We start from the raw sequence: 22,946 nt of genomic DNA, 5'->3' as shown, positions 1-22,946 counted from the left end.
GACAATCTGCTCTGTGTGTCTCTGCTTGAGCAGGGGGGTTGGACCCGGTGACCCCCTAAGCTCTCATCCAACCTCAGCCATTCCATGAGATGGCACAAAGAAAAAAGGAGCTGATAGAAAGGTGTAAGGTATAGGCAGTCACAAGGAACAGCAGAGATGCTCAGTGTGATGAGAAAGTGTGGTTCTGAATTTCAGATCCTTATGCCAGGGTTAGTCTATTTTACAAGTAATCATTAAGTGATTCATTAAGGTTTTGAGCATCAACTCTGTAAAATGAGGATAGCATTTGTCACTGTGTTGTTGCAATGGCAGTATCGTCTCTGTTGGTAGGTATAGTTTGATGTTAACTCAAGGGAAGCCACAGCTTTCGTTAGAAAGATGAAGGTTTTGGTATTAAAAAGCCCAAAACCAAACAAAACCCCCAAACAAACAAACTCCCTTCTAGGAAGGCGATTTTTTAAAAGGCAGGAGAACCCCCTTACTTCAAGTCACTTCATCAGCAGGAGTGAGAGAGGGAGGCGAGAGATGAAACCCCCGGGTATTGCTGCTGTGTGCCTCGTTGGATGCCAGTGTCTCCCGGCGCTGGCAGCAGGCACAGATGTTGTGTGGCAGCCAGGCGGTGCTCGGCCCGGGACAGCGCGAATCCAGTGTGTGCCTCTGCACGGACAGACGGGCGCAGTATCTCCCAGCTGGCAGGACTCACAAAGCGCTGGGCTTGGCGTTCGCAGCCAGTCAGGCGTGTAAATTCTCAAGGCTGCCCGTCCTTTTCCTTACAGAGTTTTTTACTTCACCTCTGATCTTTTCTCTTTGTTCACACTAATTATGGCCCATTAACTTAAGAAAAAACAACAAAAACGACAACAATCAAACCAAAACCCATCGCACCACCGCTGCCGGCGCGGCGGTGCCTCCCCCTGCGCGGACATCGCTCCCCTCTCGCTCGGCAGCGCAGGGAGCGGGTCCCTGCCCGGCTGCCCACGGGAGGGACACGGATGGGACTCAAACACCTCCTGCCGCTCCAACCTTCCCGCCCCGCCTCCCCGAGCGCTCTGCTCCCCTTCCTGCCCGCGGCGGGCGGCGGCTCCTCCCCGGGGGCGGAGGGAGGGAGGGAGGGAGGGAGGGAGGGAGGTGTTCGCCGCCGCCTCCTCCCGCCGCCGGGACTCGGTGTCGGGCGGCTGCCGGCGGCGCCTCCCGTCCCGTGCCCGTCCTGTCCCGTCCCGGCGATGTCCGGCGGGGGCAGCCGGCGGCGGGCCGGCCCCTCCTGGCACAGCACTTTCTCCCGCTTCTTCTCCCGGAGCCCACCCGGCGAGGGGGCGGCGAGCAGGTAACGCGGCCGCTGCCGCCTCTTGCCCGCCCCACCTGCCCGCGCCGGCGGTGGGCGAGGAGCGGGAGCAGCGGGTGTCCACCGGGGGTGGGGGCCGGGGTCGGCTCCTGGTGGAGCGGCGGCACGGGAGGGAGTTGGGGAGCGGGCTGGGGTGTTGGGCTGACAGCTGACATCGCCGGGGCTGGCGGGCTCGGTGCTGGGTGTTCAGTGTCCTGTGGCAGTGCTGCGGTGCCGGGCAGGGCTCCTGTGGGCTGGGAGCTCGGGGCTTTCCCTGGGAGGCCGGTTGAGCACCGGCGGAGTCCCGCCTGGAACACGCGTTTGCTGGGAACAGCCCATCCCGGGGCTTCTCCTTCGGTGTCCCTCGGGTTGCAACCCCTTCCTTGGAACTGCCCCTTCCTGCAGGGCGCAGAGGTCTGTGAGGGGGTCTGAGTTTGTTTGTTTGTTTGTTTGTTTGTTTGTTTTTTCCTTTTCAGTTTTTACGCTTGAAAGTTTTCTTTGGACTGGTGTAAATCAGGCGTTAATGCAACATAAATATTAGTGATGTGTTTAAGTCTCGATGCAAAATTTGTGGTTTATGGAGACGTTGTTATGAATAATTTTTTTAGTGCAGGGAGACTTTACAGGATGAAAAGGGTTGGAAACTTCTTGTATATTTGTTCCTCTTCCTTTTTTTTTCTTCTTTTTTTTTTTCCTGGTGGCTGATTTCTGTGTGTAAGAAAGAAAGAAGCACAGATAGTTCCCTTCAGTTTCTCAGGCAGCCTTATTATTGGCCCTAGTTAATAAGGATATTTTTGTGGCAAAAAGGTGCTAGCTGGCTAGGCCTTATTTCCTCGGGTGTACTATTTACTTTTTGCTTTTAACATGTTGATTTTAATCGTTGAGTCATTCTTGATACTACATAGGTTTGTGTTCAGACCGTCAGACCAGCAAATACAGTTTAATCAGATAGACAGTGGCTATCACAGTGGTTCTTTCAGTGGTTCTTTCAGGATCTTGCACTGCACAGTCTCAGCAATCATGGAAAGTAGCTTATTGCTGTCTTACACTGTCCATCTCAATCAGTCTTGTAAATGCACCATGAGGATTTTTAACTTCGGGGGTTTTGCTTTACTGTGAGCATTTGACATGCCACTACACCACCAAGGATACACATGAAGCACTGCTTTATATTTCCCCCCCAAAAAAAGAAAGCCAGAGCAAGGCTGCTGAATCAAGGGCATCTTTACAGTTGCTTTTATGTCTGGCTGGAGTGGTTAAGATATTGGAGAAGGAGAAGGTTTGAAGCTGGCTGGGGACCTGAAGAGGCAATAGGAGATGTTTCATCGGATGACTCCTTGCCAGCTCCCTACAGCTGTGGTTGGGATTAACAAAAAAAGCCTAGCGGTCACCCCGGTAAGGAGGAGAGTGATGCTCCTTCAGTGGTTTGGCCACTAGTCTATCTGTAGGTAGCACTCACGGTAGACCTGCTCCACTTAACTTTAGGCTGGAGCCTAATCTTTATCTCAATCACAGTTTCATTTCCTGCAGCCAAGAGCCTTTCCTTTATTAGGAAGTTGGGATGGTCCACACAGATACGAAAAGGCTCCGGCCTCTTGGCCTCGCTCTTGACCTCCTCAGGACGTTTAGCTGGAGGGTGGTAGCCGCGATTCCTTCCTGCAGCAGAAGCGAGCACAAACCCTCCCGACCCGAGAAGTCCCATTTGGTATGTTAAGGAGCTTTTTTTTCTTGTCGTGCCGGGTTGCAGCGTGGCACGTTAGTCAGGAATGCTGACGTTCCCGTATTTGGTTTCCACTGGCAGCCTTCTTCGCAGATTAGCGTAATTGCATACATTACTCGGCTGGGATGAGTGCCGCAGGTTGGCTCCTCATGTTTATTTAGTGAGCTTGGTGGGGTAGAAAAATGGATCGCTGAACAAAGCATGTGTGTGGGGAGGGGGAACCGAGGCTGCTTTGCATGTTTATTGTTAAGGTGTGGAGCGCGTGGGCGAGCTGGGGAATGCGGCCTTTGTGAGGTGCTGTGAGAAATGTATACACCGGGATGGTTTCCCGTTCCAATTATCGGTAGGATATACGTTGGAACCGGACCAGATCTGAAGTACATGGAAAGAAACTTCTGTGCGGAGGCATTTTACCTGTCGGTGGGTTTCAGAAAAGCGAAACACCCGGGTAAAGTGGGCAGGAGAGGGAGCAGTGTGATACACAGGGCCACAGTGTGCCAGCACTGACCCTATGGAGACACGCATCACGCGTGATGCCTGTGCAGAACCTGATGGTTTCCTGTGTTCTAAAAGCATGCAGAAGTGAGCCTATGTACGTCCAAAAGTGGTTTTCCATCTGCTCCTGCAAATTAGGCAACAGTGGGTGGATGGAAGCTCCCATCTTTCCTTCCCCCAGCTGTTTAGCTCAGGTTGGTGGGGTTTGGAGCTCTTGCCCTCTCTTGCTCCAGACACCCTGTTCAGATTTAGCTCTAAAAAAACAAAAGCGAAACCCCAAACCTACAGTGGCCTTGGTTTAAAGTAGGAGGAAGGGGATGGGGGGAATGACACAGTTTATTAATCAGTGTCTTAGACTCTTCTAAGAACCCCATTTGACGAAGAGCTTATGTTAATAACTTGCCCTTACAGTGATTTGTAGCTCTGATGAACATTAGACTTGCTGGAGGCTTGCTTGCTTGTGGAAAAAATAAGCTGTGCAGATTAGTTGCAAGTTTTCGTGGCAGCAAAAGGCACAGCACATGCCTTAAGAGCTTACTTGGGTTTTTACATAAAACGCAGCCAAATGTAAGGTATCTCCCACCGAGTGCTTGCCTGCATAAGTGTGTTCTTCAGAGCTGGGGCTGCTTTGAGCAACAACTCCAGTGCCTTTATCCCAGTTCTTTATCATTAACTTCCATCAAAGGCGGTCATTATGCTCTACTCGCCTGTTTGCTATTTCCAATGATACACAATTGGTATTAGTTACCACAGTGTTTGTCCTGGAGCAGTCTAAATCCCCAGGGTGAAAAAATCCAGTTGCATTTTCAGTGTTCTAGTGGGGAGTCTGATTTTTCTTTTATTTTTCTTTTTTTAATACATGTATCTTTAGTCCATCTGGATGAAGACACAGCACTTACAGTGTAAGTCAATCCACTGCAAATTCTTTGAGAGATATGTAACTTCTGTGGATGAGCAATTTTTCTTTCGCGAATAAATGTGACTTTTCAGGTCACATTAGAAGCTGCCAGGGAGGTGTAACACTTTTCACTGAGCTACCATCAAAATGTCCTTTAAACTATGGGTGTATTTTATAAGTTATCCCATATGGTGTTTAGCAGGTTCATTTCAGATTTATCTTTTTCCCTCCAAGTGCAGTTGGTTGGTCACATAACTTACCAGTGCAAGTTGGCCTTGGGTTTATCAGGATATTTCTTCTGCATGGCTGAAGTGTTCCAGGGACATCAAACAGGGAAGAGCAACCTTTTATCTGGTTTGAGAGGGGGTTTGGGAGTCCGTTTATTAGAGGTTTTTTTCAGGCTGAGGTTGTTGTTCCATTCATCCATTAGTTTCTAACTAAGAGCTTTCAGAGATGAAGAACTTTGTTTATTCTGCCTGAGGAGAGATTAGAGAGCCTTTTTCTTCCTTTGGGACTGCCAGTCATTGTTCTTGTTTACAAAGAACATGTATTTTTGTAGTTGTAAAAACTGCATTTGGGGGACTGCTGGAAATTGATTGAAAAGGGAATAATAAATTTCAAACTTAGTTCTTCTGAAATTACTACCTCCTGACTGGTTTTGATTCAGATACCATTAGCATCTTTGAAGAAATCCGTTGTCTGCTGGAAAAATCAGCTTCTGCTTTCTAATAAAGAACCTTTTTCTTTCAAAAGCCAGAGCAGGATTCTTTGTGTTGTTGTTAAAATTTAATTTATATATATGAGTGTACATGAGGGATGATGGTTTGTGGAACCAGCAAGGGGAATACTCCAACCGTATAGAAGACTCCAAATTACACTTGTCTAAGTAAGATGCATTATGAAAATTTTCTGCACATTTGTTAATTTGGGGATTATTGTTTGTTTCTTTCTTTCTTTTTGCATCTTATATTTTTCCTATTATGACTTTTATTGCAGGGTAATTCAAAATATTATGAAAAGCCCCTGATTCAGCAGGGTACCAAAGTAGTTGCCTTTAATTAAACAGGTAAATAGTTCTGTGCACTATAGTGGGACTATTTGCTTGATTAGAATGAAGCACATACCTGGATGTCTCATGGGACTGAGACCAGGAGGAGCAAGGCCAGCAGCTGGCCCTGTGTGTAAGAGACATTTCCTGAAGGAAATGTTACTTGAGTTACTCGTGTTTGAATTATAATAGAAGGGCTCCTTGGAAGAAACAAAGCAACATTTTTTCCACTATTTTAAATGTTAACAGCGTTGTTTCCTTTCCAGTTATTGGTGTAAGTGCCAGAGTTAATGCAGAAATATTTCCAAAACAGCTACAAGTCTGTGGTTTTAAGGAACAGTTTTGCAAAGATGAAAAGTCCTCGGTCTTCTCCTCTAACAAGAGGCTCACAGGTGGAAAAAGATTAAGATTCAGAAACATGTTACTGTGGGGATTGTATTTCTAATTGTTGTAACTTCGTAAAAGGATAGAAACCCAATTACTGCTTTCAGTTTCCGAGGAGCTTTTGGATTTCATATGATTCAGTTAGTATATACTATTACAGTAGCACAGAACTGTGTGTGTTGCTTGGGCTTTTCAGGGGATAGTAATACCTTGATTCTTCTGGTATATTAATTTTAATTTCTAATACAACTTTTATCTTTTCTAAATGACTTTACAGTATCACTTTTGAAGACATAAGGTCAGGAATGTTTGTTTCCTTGGTCATTTCACTTTCTCATGTCAGTTTTGAGACATGAAATAGAGTCTCAATGTAGCCTCTATTTGTGGTGTGTTAATGTGATTTCGTGACTTGCCTTGTTTTGAAATAGAGTCTTGGTTTTCTAAATGTTCCACTGTTTCTTAAGTTGCCAAAATATTTTACTGAAGGCAGTGTATCTGCTTAAGCAGTTTGGAGGTCTTGAGGCCTAAGTGTGTGAACACTGTGTGAATCTGCACTTCACCTGTGGACAGTGTTGTGTTGGGAAAAAAGTGTAGGAAGAAGTATTTTTTGTGAGCTCATGAAGAGCAGAGGCAGAAAGAATTGCTGTGACAACATACTTTGGTTTTAATCATCAGTTACATACTGCAAATTTAACCATAAAATTTATTTTGGTTGAATGGAAAACACATGCTTTCAAAACAAAGGAGGGAGCTTTGGTAATGACTGGAAAGTGTCTGTAGGATGCTTCCTGATGTATATTTTGTGAGTAAAAGATGGGAGTTCTGAAGGGTGTTTTCTTGTGTTGAGGTAGGAACCCCGTGTGCCTCTACCAAGAGTTTTCTACTCCAGCCTGACTGGAAGAGCTTGCTGCATTTTACTAGTGACACCAGTCTCTCTTGCTTGTTTTTTCTTAATGGCATCTTTTTGAAATTCTGTTATGCTCTGTTTATCAGGACAGCAGTTGCTGTTGCTTTAAAGCTTTCCTGGATTAATTTTTTTTTTAATATCTCCTATTTTCATGCCATTTTCTAAGTACCACTGTTGATCCCCAACCCTGCAAACACGCCATTTGAAAACAGTTCTATTCTCTATTATTTTAACCTCTTATATTTTAACCTTAATAAATAATATGTGAATCTGTTCCTGATACTACACCAAGCTTATGTGTTAGTGACCAGTAACATATTTCTTTCATAGGAATGCTGGAAACCTTATCTAACCAATCAGACTGGCAAATAGGGAGCAGATTCTGCATTAATGTTGGTTACTATGGTTGACAGATGCCAGAAGAAAACCTTGATGTAATCTGGTATAATCGTGCTGCCCAATATTGGAGTAAGCTCTAGTCAGGAACATTTATATTTCTTTTCTCTGGCCTTTGTAGGGCTATTCAGTTCCCTCACATGCAAAACGGATTAAGTTATTTAGCAAGGGTGATTGTGGCCCATCATACTTAATTTCACTTAGTTCTAGCCTTTAAACTTAAAGGCACATGTTCAGTGTAAAGACGTGCTTTGGTTCTTGCAATTTTTAATGTAAATTTTCATAGTAAAATGTGGCTTGTGTGATTTTATAGCATCTTCGTTTTCCATGATATTTTTAGTTGCTTACTTTAGTCTTCATTTAATAATAACACACTTTGTATAGCTCACAGAAACTATGTGACACAGCACTGCTAATGCAGAACGTGAAGCTGACCCAGCTTTGCTGCACAAGCAAAGAACAGTATGTAAATAAGTGGGATAAACAGGTCTGAGAGGAAAAATTTTTTCAGTTAAAACAATCTAAATTGCTCAATGCTGTCTGTAATCAAACCAGTTTCAAAGTAGGGTGGTTTAATTGAATATAATACATTTCGTGCTATTTCAACACTTAAATTAATCAGTGATTGTAACACTTCTTTTGCCTAAGTTCCTGCCTTCGTTTCCTCCTCGTTCCATTTTGTCCTCCTTTACCTTTCTCTGCTTTCTGTTTCTTTTCCTCTACTTCCCTTCTTATTTGTTTTCAAAGAAATAGCACCTTTGCTTTCTTTTGACCCTCTAATTTCAAACTGCTATGAAAAGCCTGTTATTAAAAACTAACTGGTTTTATAATTTCCATTTGTCTTAATGTGTTCACTTCTCCTCTCCTGTGTGTGTGGCCTAAGCTTAGGCACAGAAACAAGAGCCAGAAACTTCACATTCAAATTTCTGTGCAAACACTCCCTCTCTTTTAAGACAATCCCCAACAACCTTGCCAGAGACTAGAGGCAGACTTTGTCACTGCTGCTATTTGGATTCCCAGGAACACTGTTAGCCTTGGGAATCTTGCTGAAATTTTTCATTTTGAAGCTTTTCAAAAAGGGCAATGTTCTGGTTTTGGGGGAAGAGGAACGGAGGAAAGAGGTTTTAACTAAATTCATTTTTTATGTTAAAATGCTGGCAGTTTTATTTTCTGTTAAATACTAACGTATTTTAACTGTCACTTGATGCACAATGCAGGTTTTTTGAATCCATTGGTTTCCTCACATCTTGTTGCCACTGAGCTTCACAGTAACATTTTCTTTTTGATTAATTTAAAAAATGGTTCCTGTACTCTCACTCCTGTTGCTCAATATACAGGCCAGAAGTTTGACTCTTAAAAAGATTGACTTATCTTTGTAATTAGGTTCTGGTAGTTCTCCTGGCTTCACAAGTGTGACATTAGTGTCTAGAGTAAGGTGTTTCCCCTAAAGGTCTCTTGCCTTTAGTTAGATTAAAGGGGAAGAACAGAACAGTTGACTTTCCAAGGCTCCTGGGTGACCTGAGAAGTTAATAAACATGGTATTGATCCTAACATCACTGAAAGCTGGGAATTGTTGAGCTTGGTTTTGTGTATGAGATTACAACTTCACTTCACAAACTGTTGAAATATCATCCATAGACACTTAAACTTGGTGCTGGTGCTCCAATTAAAATTAACACTCAACATACAGAGGAATATAAAAAGACTGGATATAATAAATAATTTTCTACTCGATCTGTTTGAAGAAAATAAAAAGAATGTATTTTTGAATCAATTTAATATCTTCACAGGTAATTTAAAAGTGGACAAAGCTGTAGCATGTGAAGTTTGCAGGTGACTAGAGTAAAGTGTGTGGAAATCACAAGCAACGTTGCCATGTTTGGCAACCAGTTGAACCTGAGCTGCCAAAAAGTGGTGGCTCAGAGAGAAAATGCAATTGTCAGGTGTATAAATAAAAAAATACATGTATTCTGTGGATGGACTTTGGTTACTAGAGTACTGAGTCCAGTTTTGGTGTCCTTGATTTATCATGAAAAAGATGCTGGCAAACTAAAAAGAGCTCCAGAGCAATTTGAAGTCTGAAAAACCTCCCTCACAGAATAAAATGAAGTAGCTCAGTAGCATTTAGTTCATTTAAGAGAAAGTTTTGAAATTACAAGGTTAGAGTTTGAGGAATGACTCTGCTTTAAGGAATATAACTGGAAGCAAAATCAGAGTTAAGTGCTGTATTCTGTACTAGACTTGTGATTTAATGAGGTTATTCAAACCTGAGACCTTTATAAGCTGTCCCACAGAGATGTAAATTGATCCTATAACTGAGAGAGGAGGCTTGACAAATCAAAATAGTAAGCCTAAGAAATAGTGAATTTAGTAGTAGTTTGCGTGGAAAAGTCTTATTTAGAAATGTGGTAGATTTTCCATTGTTTATTGTTCTTTAACCAAAGCTCATATATTTTTGTCATGTATTAAAGGCTTAACACAGGTCTCCTTTGGTGAAATTTCATCATCCAGATTATGCTGGAGACCAGCTTCAGTAATTATAAGGGTCAGTATGGCAAGTAGGGTAACTGGGATATAAAATATTACTTAAAAGGTCTGAATTTTTAACAATCATCTTTTTAATTACCACCTAGAAGCTGGGATAGAGAAGAAACCAATACTAACCAACCTATGGCTCTTTGCAGTTGTATAATCAAAATTTAATAACTATTTCTGGCCTGTGGATGTGTTTGAGAATCCCTGTAATGTGCTGAAACTTCGTGGGGGTCTTGCCCATCTATATTTGATAGTATTATTAGACTTGTGGTTTTCCACTCATTTACATTCTTCAGGCAGACTCTTGCATAGATGGATTTTAAAGTACTAGATAATGAAATCCTGTTTAGCAATCTCTCCATTGAAATATCCTTCTGGAAGGTCAGCAATGAACGTGTAATTGTTGGCACTAAGTAAAATTGGAAAGAAGTCATGACATCAAAACCAAATGAGGTACTTTCCAGAGAGGGCTGTTAGGTTTGTTCCAAAAGAGAGAAAAGGCAGGTATTAGGGACTGGCATTACACCCCAAAATGCTGAAATAAAGAAAATAGCTAGAAAGCAAACCTAAAAAGGACAGTGAAGGCTGCAGCGGAGAGTGAATTTTATCAGCAATCCAAAAAAAAAATCTTCAGGAAAACTGTTTAAAAGTATTGGGAAGAAGATGTCACAAGTGAGGTCATGAAACCTGGATAGACAGCTATATGTAGAGGTCAGGCTTGGTTTGTTAGCATTATATCACCAAAGCCACTCTGGAGCATCTCTCAGGTTAGGCATTGCTTACTCCCTTAGCACTGTGAGTCACCACATTAAAAGGTTTCTGAGTTAATCTGAAGAGAAGAACAGTTAAAAACAAATAATGGCAGCCATCCAGATGTGGTAACAAAGAGGGTTTGACTACTCGGGGAGTCATCTGCTCCTGAAGAGAGGGAAAGAGAAGTGGCAAAATGCTGGAGCACTCGCCTGTCTGGTCACAGCTGGACTGCAGGAGAAGTAAATGCTGGAGCTGCTACATTGGAAGAGACTTTACTGCAAAGCTGTGGGGGAAGGAGGGAGGATCAACAGCCCAAAGTGCTGTCCCATAGTGCTGCCGAGCTAAGCTTTAGCCAGCTGACCCTGTTTCCTTAAGGGAGTGCCCATTAATTTCCCCCTTCTCAAACAGCAACGGGCAGCCTGTACCTTCTCCTCCTAAAAGGAACCTAAAATGTCACAGCAGTTACTTTCAGTTTGGAGAACCCTGCGTCTGGTCAGTCTCGTAAAAACTTGTGTGTTTGTGCTTTATTACACTTGTGTGTTTCCTGTAGGTTGTTTTTTTTTATCTGCCACAACACATTGACAATCTGCTGCGTGCATAATGTGGCTGGGGTGGATTAATAAAGGAAGAAGGGGATGGGCTTTTAATTTGCAAGTTCTGAGGGATTGTTATGAAGGATGAGGATGGAGGAAACAGACTTCTTGCACCATACAGAGGTGCTGTGAGGGTCTTTTGAAGATGTGATTGTTTGTAATTGTCTTGGTCTGTTTTTAGAGCCAGTTGGAAAAGATCTTGCAAAATATGTGCTTAAATTTGCCCCATTATTTTTTTTTTTCTTGACTGTAATCCCTCAGGTAATCTCTGTGTGTGTGAGCAACAATGCAGAATGTGAACTAGTCTCCCCTGTAAGAATCTCTTAACCTCCCCTTCCAAAGCGTAATGATTAAAAACTTGGCCCACAAACCTGCTTCTGATTCAGATACCACCTGTCCAAGTATTACAGAAAGGTCAAAACAGATTTTCAGCCGCAGAGGAACAAAAAGCAATAAAAAAATGACACAAAGAAAGGTTTGTTCAGAACATATCTTTTGTAATTTAAGTTTAATCTTGATTATTTAGAGAATAAGAGTGATGCTAATCAGGTTAGGCATGCAGGCAAGGCAGTAGAAAGAGCAGCCAGACAACTGAGGAGAAGAAATCCCTCTAACCTTCCTCTAAACCTTCACTTAAGATTAACCCATCCATATTGGATGCACTAATACATAAAGGAAAAGGGAATGTCTGGCAGAAATAGCAACAGAAGGGCAGTAGATTACTTATCTGAGAGTTGAGAGGCTTGATTTCTAGTCTCAATTGTGACAGTGTCTTTACTCTGAGTGTTATTTAATATTCCCATGCCTTTTTTTCACCTTTTAATCTATAAAATGAGAGTACTATCTGTCTAAATATGTAAGCAACTGGTGGTGACAATTTGTAAATGACTGCCTGTATAATTAAGTCCATGGAAGCAAGATGGTGTGGCAGAGGTGTTTTCTGTCTTCTTGGGGTCATGCTTTGCTCTTTAAAAGCAAGTACAAAATAGATTCAAAACTTGGGCTAATGGATACCTATTGCTGGGCATATAATGTAACAGCAGTAGCTTATGAAGCATAGAGTTGAAGGCTCATTCATCTTCCTAATTTGGCCAGTGTGAAATGCCCTCTGAGAGGTGTCTGGCTGATCAGGCAAAGCCAGGCTTAAGCACAAACCTAAAGTTAGATGTGCTGAACTGGAGATAGCATTCTTGGTAAAGCATTTCAAAAAGGCTGGAAAAACTTAAAGCAAGGATGAAACTCTGTGGAGGAAAACTTTAAAAATACAGATGTAGTCCAAATGGGGGGTGGAATTCCTAGTTCACAGGGACCCAGTCTGTTGTTTTCAGGTCTTAGCAAAGGCATAAGAATTTGGTGGTGGGATATCATACAGCTACCAGTTCAGTCTTTGTAACAATATTTAGTTGCGGAGATTGTTCTGTAGAAAAAAACCCAACCAAGCAAAAAACAGCCCCTTAGAATACAGTCTCTGGAAATATAACATCTAGCTAGTATTGATAGAGTAGCGCGGGTTTATAAAAAAAATAAAGAATGGATAATTTTTAGCATAAATACAAAATGTCTTACATATTTCACGAGAATTACTTTTAATTGTGAATGTCATATCTTAATAACTGTGTTCACTCATCTCTGAATATAGAATTGTATCATAGGCTTGAGTTGAAATGGACCTTAAAGATCATCTATTCCAATTCCCCTGCCATGGGCAGGGACACCTTTCACTAGACCAGGTTGCCCAGAGCCCCATCCGACCTTGGACACTTCCAGGGATGGGGCTCAATGCCTTCATTCCCCAGCCTGTGTTGATACCGGGGGGTTGCCCCAACCCAGGTGCAGCACCTTGCACTTGGTCTTGTTAAACCCCATGAGGTTCCCATGGGCCCACTTCTCCAGGTTGTCCAGGTCCCTCTGGATATCATCCTGTCCTTCAGGTGTGGCAACAGCGCCACTCAGCTTGGTGTCATCTGCAAATTTACTGAGAGTGCACTTGGTCCCCTCATCTGTATATTAATGAAGAGATTAACTAACACTGGTGTGGACCCCTCAGGGACACCACTCGTCACTGATGTCCGTGGGGATCTGAGCTGTTGACCTCTGGATGTGTCTGTCCAACCACTTTCTCATCCATCTAACAGCCCACCTATTGAATCCATCTCTCCCCAATTTGAGGGGAAGGATGTTGTAGTGGACCATGTCAAAGGCTTTGCAGAAACCCAGGTAAATGACATCTGTGGCCTTTCCCTTGTCCACTGATGCAGTCACTCCATCACAGAAGGCCAATGGGATGGCCAGGCAGGACTTGCCCTTGGTGAAGCTGTGCTGGCTGAATCACCTCCCTGTCCTCCATGTACCTTAGCACAGTTTTCTGGGAGGATCTGCTCCATCTTCCCAGGCCCAGAGGTGAGGCTGGTGGGTCGGTAGTTCCCAGGGCCCTCCTTTCTACCCTTTTTAAAGCTGGGTACAGTGTTTCCCTTTTTCCAGTCACTTGGGACTTCACCTGACTCTTCAAATATCATAAGAGTGTGCCTTGGCAGCTCCATCAGCCAATTCCCTCAGGACTCTGAGTTGCATCTGATTGAGTCCCATGGACTTATGTACATTCAGGTTCCTCAGGTGGCCATGAACTTGATCTTTATTTAGGGATTTGCTCCCCCAGTTTCCATCCTGCTGTCCCTTGACTTGAGAGGTGTGGGAAGAGACGTTGCCATTGAAGATTGAAGAAAAAAGTTCTCCTCATCCATTGTTTTTCAGCCTTGTTTATTGGGGGATATACCTTTGACCTCCCTTTTCTGGTTGACATACCTGTAAAAGCCCTTCTTGTTGTTCTTTGTGTCTCTTGCCAGGTTCAGTTCCAACTTTGCCTTTGCCTTCCTCACCTCACCACAACTGGACTTCATCTCTTTACTCTTCCCAGGTGTCCTGTCCTTGTTTCCACTGCCTGTGCATTTCCTTCTTTCCCTTCAGTCTGACCAGCAGGTCCTTACTCAGCCTTCCAGCTCTGATTCTTGCTCTGTTTCCTTGCTCCTGGGGATTGCTGGCTCTTGTGCTCTAGGGAAGACTTCCTTAAAGACGTGCCAATTCTGATCCGCTCCCTTGTCCCGGAGGGCAGTCCCCAGGGGATCCTGTTGACTATTGTCTCACTGAAGAGCTGGAAGGTTACTTTCCTTAAGTTCAGGGGCCTAACCTTACTCCTTGTGTGATCCATATCTCTCAGGACAGCAGATTCCACCAATCTGTGATCACCGGTGAACAATGTGGCATTGCAACGTGTACAAATATGTGAATATGTGTTGCATAATTACATTAGTCTCACATGTTTCGTGTTTGTTGTTTGGGTTTTTTTGAACAGGGAATGTAGGTTTGTGTGTGGGGCTACGAACTGTACTGTTTTATTTTTCTCTGCAGAGAATTTGTGGGGAAAATAATGTGCAGTGTTCCAAAACTTGTGATTAGTGATTGACACAATGATGAGAAGGGGGAAAGCCATAAAAATTTTTTGAGTGGCAAGTGATAAGTTGCATCACATGAGCCAAATGAACAGTAGCCAGCCAGGCTGTTCCTCAGTCTCAAGGACTGAGTGTGTCACCAGCTCCTGTGTCTGTGGTGTTTAGGCTGTAGAAGGTAATCTTGACTCTTTGGGGAAAAAAAAAAACAAACACAATTTTATCCTAAACAATCCAAGAGGCCTGTGTTCAGCAAAGCAAGCTTTTGTGCTGTAAACTTCATTCATCCAGCATGAGTCATTTGGTTTCTGTCAGATCCATTTGAAGCTGGGCCCTGGCTAAGGGTAGAAGAGGTTCACAAAAAGTCTCCTCAGAGGTGAAGTGAGCTGCAGTGCTCCCTGCTTGCTTGTTCCTGCCTCTGGAGTGTCATTCATTGCCCCTTCATTTGTGTTGCACTGTAAACTGGATCACAGGCTGGATTTTTCCTGATGGAAACTTCTGCTTCTCCCTTGATTTTATCCAAAACTGTGACCCTACTGAGAGCCCCTCTTGGCTGAGCTAAGGATGCAAAGAGATAACTGAGGTTGAGGAGGAAGGAGTGGAAATTTCTAAAGCTGGTTCTGCTGACAAAGTCAGCATGTTGAGGAAGTACACCCTAAAGCAAAAGGTTAAGGAATGTGGAAACACTAGAATATAAACCATGAAAGGGTGTGGGGAATTGCTTCCAGGTTTAGGGTTATTTTATGTTGGAAAATAAAGTTTTGATACTACTTTTTTTTTTTTTCCCTACTTGTTGGTTTTAAGATGCTTATCTGCTGAATTGCATTCTTCCAGTTTTGGTATGTATGCTATGGAATTTCATAGCAATCTGTCCAAGCCTGGCTAGCAAGAAGAAAGTAATACAGCCATGTATTTAAAATATAAAAAAGAAGTAGGAAAACAAAAAAAAGTTTTTGGGGAAAAAAACATGATGTACAGGGAAGAATATGAGCAAAACAAAGTGATGAAAGAATGGGACACTAGTAATCTGTGCTGGTAATACTTAACAAGAACAAGGGTCTCATTTGTGGTCTGCAGACCAGTTTCATAAAGAGTGATATCATGAAGTCAGGAAGAATGTCTGGTGGAGATCTACATCATTTGTCTGCTCTTAAATACAGGGAATTCCTGTTCATATCGAGTGTATCAGCATCAGGAAAAGCTATGCAGATCTGAGAAGGGTGGCTTGTTTTTTTTGGTTTTGTGGTTGGGTTTTTTGAGTGAGTGGAGGAGAGGTAGCTGATTTTTTAATTTTTATTTTTTCAAGCCAACAAAACAAAAACTAGGAGGGAGAATATAGGTTATGTACAGAGAAACGCTTTTATTATTAGTGTGCCAGAGTGCCCAGAGTGATTGTGACATCTCCTTCATGAAACACATTAACAGCAGAAGAAATTAATAGGTTAGAATATTAATTCATCTGCTCTGTCTTCAAGGGGAAACAAAGAACAGCCAAGACTTTCTGTCTGATGGTCTCCCTGAAAAAGCATCTTTGTGTTTATGAATGCATTATGAAAGATTACCTACGGTGATGTGAAAGTACATGGTTTTCAACTTGAAGAGGATCTATGAAAGGGAGGAGGAAGCCTTTCTTTAGATTTATCTGAAAAGATGTGAAATATCTTGAAAAACGTAATTGCATGAGAGTTCTGTTCTCATTTTTATTCAGGGAATCCTGTCTCTGAGCAGCTGAGAAGGAAACTAATATTTAGTCATACTGGCTTTTGTATGTTGTGTGTGTATTAATGTGTATTGAATGCAGATGCCTAATCCACAATAGGAAGAAAACCTTTCTTTTTGGAAGTCTTGCTGAGATACACTTACCTGTGGTTTACAATCAGTAGCAGTAGGAGTACCCATGCTTCTAAATTTGTTCTCCAGATCCTGGCAGAATTTCACCAAAATGCAAATAGTTGGGGTTTGTTTTTATTTAAGCATCTTTCAGAAATAAGGGCTCATGCATTTGTCAGTAGCAATTAATAAATTCCTGAGATTGATGAAGAAATGTTTTTGAAGTGATTACATATTAATTGGAATACTCTGTCACATGATATGTTGGTACAAAGTTAATTTTCTTCATGTTATGACAATGCAGGAACTGATATGTGTCATTAACATAATCTAGTGTTTTCCTTGATACATTTTTGCTTCTAAATTGCATGTAGCTTAAAGGTTTTGATTCAAATGTTCTCTGCTGGATTGTGTTTAAGGATTGTTTTAAGAATTGGGATTGATGTGGGAGATGGTTCCCTTCATTCCAAAGATGGGCTCTGAGGAAAATGTTGACCAAGATGATTTGGCAATAAGGACATATGTGACTTTGGATTTCTGACTTTTAAAATGGAACAGTGGGTGTTTCCCTGGTAATAACAACATGCCTCTTGTCCCCTTTCTAACGTTTCTTCTGCATTTGCTGGCGAAGCCCCATTAGGCATGTTCAGTTAAATGTGGTGGCTGTGATTTGTGATGATTCCATCTGCCATGAGTACATTCCACTTGCTCACAGTCCTCAGAATGGGGTGCACCTTCCAGCTGCCAGGTGTGCCAGATAGTCCTGTGGCAATGAATCCTGCTGTAGTAGATGACTGATCAACTACAGTATCATTTTTCCTGCAGAAAATAATACAAAATAACATACAAACAAAACAGAAAATAAATTTTGTTCCCTTTTCAGGTGGAAGAGTCAAAATACTGTGTGCCATTTTTGAATGCTTGAGTTTGAAAACCTCTGTATGAGGTGAAATGGGCATTTTGGTTCTATCTTCAGATTTTTGGGGCATGGCTTTTTCAGTTACAATGTGTGCAGAGTATGTGCTACAGTTTGGAAAATATGTTCTTCTGTCCCTTTAACACTCTTTAGTGTTTAAATTGAACAATACTGCGTTGGCTCTTGGTTGGACATGAATAATGCAAGTACTCAGTGTTGCAAAATATTTTTTTTTTTCAGTTCTGAAAACAAAGGGAGTGAAGCCATAAATTTAAAGAGCAACCAAAAGGAAAGCACAACTCTGCCTGCACTTTTGAAGGTATGATTTTTATTGACTCATATTTATTTGAGGTAAAACGTGCCACCTCTGCTTTTGACTACTTGTTAGAGTTCTGATGTTGGATGTATTCCTGCACTGTGAGCTAGCACCTGACTTTCCATATTCCATATTTCCATCTTCTGGGTTAGGGTCCATTATGCCAGGGTTCTAATATATGTGCAGGAGACAGAAAAACTGCTTGTGCTTCAGGTTTTTAAAATAAAATTCACGTATTTACTTACATGAAAGAGCTGGGACTTCGGTGCTAATTCCATATGCAGTTAGCCAGCAAAGAAGAAAGCTGGTATTTTTTATCAAACTACGCTTTCAGGCATTCCTCTAAAGCACCATTTCTATATAATTTATGAATATCTAACCAGCAAGTCCTTACTTGCCTGAAGGTCTGCTGGAATTTGTATGTACGTCGGCTGTTCTTCGCCGGTTACCCGTGTTAATCATGCTTGTCTTGTCCTGTAAGCATTGTACTGCGGAAAAAGGACATGCTCCACTGTGATCAGGGCTTCCTCCTGTGTCACCTGACACAGCTAGAAAGTTGTGTTTAGGTTTAGTCAAATACCATGGCTAATGATGTACAGGACAGGTGCTGGTGAGAACAGCTGCCTTCACTGCTGTCGCGTCCTGCCCGCACAGAGCCATTTGAGTGATCCATTCATTAAGCAGTTTTGCTTGATTTTTTTTTTTTTTGTTCCTTTTCTAAGTTGTTTTAGTTTAACCCAGATAATATGGTGACTGCTTCTCCAGAAGGGGCCAGATTTATTTGGGGATGCAGTAGGATTCTTACCACACTGGATCTAAGATTTCTGTCCTGTGTTGCATTTATTGAGCACTGATGGTGTCGGGAGAAGGAAGTGGCCTACAGTCCCTGTGTTCCTGCATCCTCAGTGTCTTTGTTTGGGCTTCTCTAAAGGTGAAGAGACATTGTAGTTGCCTTTACAAAGACCCCAACAGGGTCATTAGCTCGAGAATGATTTCATGTTGGCTGTGGTTTGTCTACATCAAGGCAAGAAACAATGTGGGGATGTTTGTTCAGAAGCCCCATGGATTCAAGCCAGCTCTGTCAGTTCAGAGCTCCTGGAAGTGCCACTGAATTCCCATAAATCACAGATTACTGGGCTTGTGCCTTGAAGTGATAGGATTACGATAAACCAGAGGAGATTCTACTATAATAGAAGAAAAATTTTGGCGTTTCAAAAAAAAAATCCCATTTTTCTGTGCTGGATCAGTGCAAAATTCTAAAACAGATTTTCCTTTTGAGGAAGGTTTGGACTGAGGAAGGGGAAACATTTAGCATGCATGCACAGGACTTCTGCACCAGGAATTGCTTAAAAGGAAGTATGAACAGGGCTAGGTCTTCAGGAACAAGCAGGATGCGTAGGAGGAGCAAAGCGGGCATAGCAGGTTTAAGTTACCTAAGAGTGTTTCTTTCTTGCCAGAAACTAAATCTTCTTTTTTTTTTGTTTTTTTTTATTTAAAAAGTCCCAAAATTCAGAATTTTTCCTGCTGAATCGAAATTCCTTGCAGTAAAGTTTTGTACTCAGAGCTTCTGCTTTTGTAATATTGTACTAAAAGTTGGTGCCAATATTAGTGCTCTAAAGTTTTGTTCCAAGTATCTGATCTCTTCTCTTTGTCTTGCCATAGCTTTTTTATTTAATTTTATTGTCTTTGATCCACGTTTTAAAGTCTTAAATGTTACACTGTACATTACATTCTCTCTGAAATAATACCTGGTGTTTGTATAAGCTTTAGGAAGAAGGTGTGGTTTTCATATTACTAGAATGTGCTGACTATTGAGCTGTACTAAGAGCTTCCTGTCTAACTTAGTTCCCTCTTTCTTGAGCCGATCAAAAACCTTGTGATACACTTGAATAGCTTCATATGCATAGTAATGAGTACTTTTTGAACTATAATTTGTGTGCATGCACTGAAATTACATCTAGATAGTAAAAACTTAGAGAAGGTGGAGAAAGTATTTATTTTCTATCCCTCCACCCCCCATTTTTTAAAGAAAATATTTTTCTGGTTTTTCCTCCCCCTTCTCTCTCCAACACACACTTGCATTTTGGTAACACCACATGGTCTATTGCCTGACATTGGCCAAAATAAGCTGTCTTCTGCAAAGATCACAAGAATGCAGTTGGAGAGAACTGAGACTGTCTTATTTGTGGTCTTGGCAGTGCTGAGATGATCTTAAAGGTCGTTTCCAACCTAAATGACTCTGTGATTCTATGAAAGGTATAATCTCTGGTATGAAAAGACATTCCAGTTTTCTTTAATTGAATCATCAAGGTTACTATGGGCTAAAAGAAAAATAGTGGGAATTATGGGAATTCTTTGTGAAGAATGTCTAAATCCATATGCCTGCCTGGATGGGCTTTGGGCAGGTTTCCACATGTGCCCACATTTCTGAACAGTTCTTCTGCCCAGTCCTTTCAGGTGGATGGTGACTAAAAGGGAAACCATGTTGTGCCTGTGTTAACTGTCACCAAGTTAATGAGCCATCACATTTCTGATGGACTTTGTATATATGCAGTGATTTTGTATATTCATTGGTCTCAGCTGGAGGCCAGGGGCAAAACAGTGGGGGAACTGTGAGTCTCTGATTTAGGAGCAAAGGTTGAACGTCTGAATTATAACTGACTGGGTGAGTGGAGCTGGGAAATGTGCTGGGCTATGGCAGGTAGCTCATTGACTCTTCTGAGCACTTTAGACACCAGTTCTGTATTTTAGCCCTGTTATTTTTTTCCCTACAATTAAATATTTACCTCATAGAGGGAGGAAAAGATATTTTAATAGTTTTTGAAAATGTGAATTCTAATTTCTCTGTGCCAAGGGGACTTTAATAGTCATCACTTGATCACTTTCAAGAAAATATTACTGAAATATATTTGGCAAGTCTGTTAATTCATTGCACCCCCTCCCACTATTTATTTACAGATTTTGTTTTGCTTCTGTTTCTTTGAATAAGAGCGGTAAATAAACAGTGTCCTTTCTGAGTAAAGGCTCCATTTGAGGGATGCGATTGTTGAACAGATGGCTGTGTGGATGTAAACTGTTCTTGAACTTCATGTTTAGTGTACTAAGTATCTGCCTTACATTGTGTCCAGTACATATTAGTGTATCATTAACCTCACTTTTAGTGCTACAGGGACTTTGTTTTCAAAGGGAATATTGCAACAGTGCTTCCTGCAAAAGTGTGCTTTTGCTTTCACATGCTTTTGGTAATGCCCTTAAAAGAGAGATTTCCAGCTGGGATGTAAATATTACTTGGATTGTGTGGAGCAGCTGTTAAATAAACTAGCACAGATACTGTAGTGAGCCACGTGCTGGAGAATGTCAAGATGATACAGTTCTGAAGAAATCACCCAAAACCCTTCTTGGATGTGCTGTTCCACAAGTCTGACCTGTTTCCTATTTGTACTAAATATAGCACATTCTCCCATAACTGATTAGGAAGGAATTTCTAAGCATCTCAGCACGGGAACTACTATGTGAGCTCTGTCAGACAAACCCAAAAGTTTGAAAAAAAGGAAGTACAAATATGATGTACCAAATGTATCATTTAGTATTTCAGTTGCATTAAATATGATGTACCAAATGTATCATTGTGGTATTTCAGTAGCATTAAATATTCTATAATTTGGCCCACAGGCTCCAGCCTGGGTGCTTGTCACCTGAATTAACCACAGACAGTCCCAACCTTCTTAGAAAACTCAGGAGCAGAAAGTACAGCAAAGATTATCTAGTCTGCTCCTCTGGCCCAAGGTGAGATCTCTGTATCTCTGTCATACCTGATAGAAGTTTGTCTGACTTGTTCTCAAAGACCTCCAGGGATAGAGATCTCTTAAGATCTCTGCAGCCTCACCAGACAACTGTTCTACCAATTTCATAAAGCTTATAATTAAAAAGTCTTTCTCTTAACATGCCATCTAGAGCTTCTGTGCTACAAATTAAATTGTCCCCTGCCAAGTACTGCTGTGTACTGTGAACATGGAGAAGAGATTATTGTGTAGCCCTGCTTTCTCACATGAATTTCAGTTCAAGGTAACATAAATGGCTGTATTTAAACAGTAGACATGGTATTAAATTTTGATGGCAAGGACTGCAATTATGTGATAAGATGGAGCCAGGATCTTTTTGGAGTTGCAGCAAATAGGACAAGAGGCAACGGGTGCAAGTTGGAACATGGGAAATTCCAGTCACCTGTGAGAATTTTTTTCTTGCTTGCTTTGTTTGCTTTTTGTTTTGTTTGTTTGTTTGTTTGTTTTGGTATCAGAACAGGTTGCCCAAGTAAGTTGCAAAATCTTTATTCTTGGAACTACACAAAGCACAGCTGGATGAAGCCCTGCTCTAACTGGAGCTGCTTTGAGCAGGAGCATAGACTGCATGACCTCCTCAGCCACATTCCTTTCAGCCTAATTTGTGCTGTAATTCTCTGCAACATAATTTTTCATCCAGTGTGTGCATTCACAGAAGTTTTTTTAAAAATCCCATTAACTTGCTGAATATAGGTAGCTGTTCTTACTGAATGTCCCTCTTTCTGACCATAATTTTAAGTTTTATTTTTATTTTAATCAAAATTAAACCTAGTGTCTTAGTTAATGATGTGCTTTTCTATATAGCATGAGTTTTTTTTATATTGTCATGGTTTTATTTTACATTGACTTCATTTCATATGTATGTTATATAATGTCTGCTCAGCCTGTGTGTGAATTCCTGCTGAATACCTGTCTTAGACCTAGTAATTAGAAATCAGAGAGAGGGATTCTTTGTCTTTTGAGAGTCAAGGGAGATGGATTCCTACTGCCAACTATGAATTTTTGAAAAACCTGAGTCACTTTTAAAAACTGTTGCAGTTGCTGCCCATAGCAACAAATGAAAGACAAAACAGAAATGGGTTTGGAATTTGTATAAACAAGATTTCTCTTGTGGAACCTGAAAATGGGTCTTTTTCTCTTCAGCAATGATGTAGAATTTTGTTGAAATGGAATTTTATAGGTTAGTGCCCTGGTTTCCCAGGACACAATGTTAAATTGATGGTGTTAAGAGATGTATGTGTTGTGGAATGTATTTCAGGATCATGCTCTCTAAAGTCCTGGTGAATTCCATTGTCATACTGAAGATTTTTGGAAAGGATGATCCTGAAACGTTGCTTCCCTCTCTGCTACTTCAGTTCTTCAGAGGAGGGATCTTGAGCAGGAAACTTTGTTTCAGGATGGGTGAAGAAAAAAAAAAAAACCCAGAGCTTTTAAACCTTGCTTTTTTTGACTCAGAAACCCAGCAAGGAGACAGATGAGAAGCAGAAGTGTGATGCCAGATGCTACAGCCTGCCAATAGAATTTAAGTACAGGTGGAAATCCCACTCTGTCA

At 41.5% G+C, this 22,946-nt stretch overlaps 1 protein-coding gene across 1 annotated transcript in view; it reads left to right on the top strand.

Moving 5' to 3' along the window:
• The first annotated feature begins 1,129 nt into the window (after positions 1-1,129).
• Positions 1,130-22,946, top strand: part of CRYBG3 (crystallin beta-gamma domain containing 3) — an 86,102-nt gene continuing 64,285 nt past the window's right edge. The window contains exons 1-2 of the mRNA XM_064643643.1: positions 1,130-1,324; positions 17,480-17,558. Coding sequence (XP_064499713.1) covers positions 1,224-1,324; positions 17,480-17,558 — 180 coding nt within the window. The 5' untranslated portion in view covers positions 1,130-1,223. The remainder of the gene's footprint in view (positions 1,325-17,479; positions 17,559-22,946) is intronic.

Source organism: Pseudopipra pipra, chromosome 2, assembly GCF_036250125.1.
Source record: "Pseudopipra pipra isolate bDixPip1 chromosome 2, bDixPip1.hap1, whole genome shotgun sequence".
NCBI lineage: Eukaryota > Metazoa > Chordata > Aves > Passeriformes > Pipridae > Pseudopipra > Pseudopipra pipra.
The sequence above is the reverse complement of the archived record's forward strand: the minus strand, read 5'-3'. Positions and strand labels throughout refer to the sequence as shown.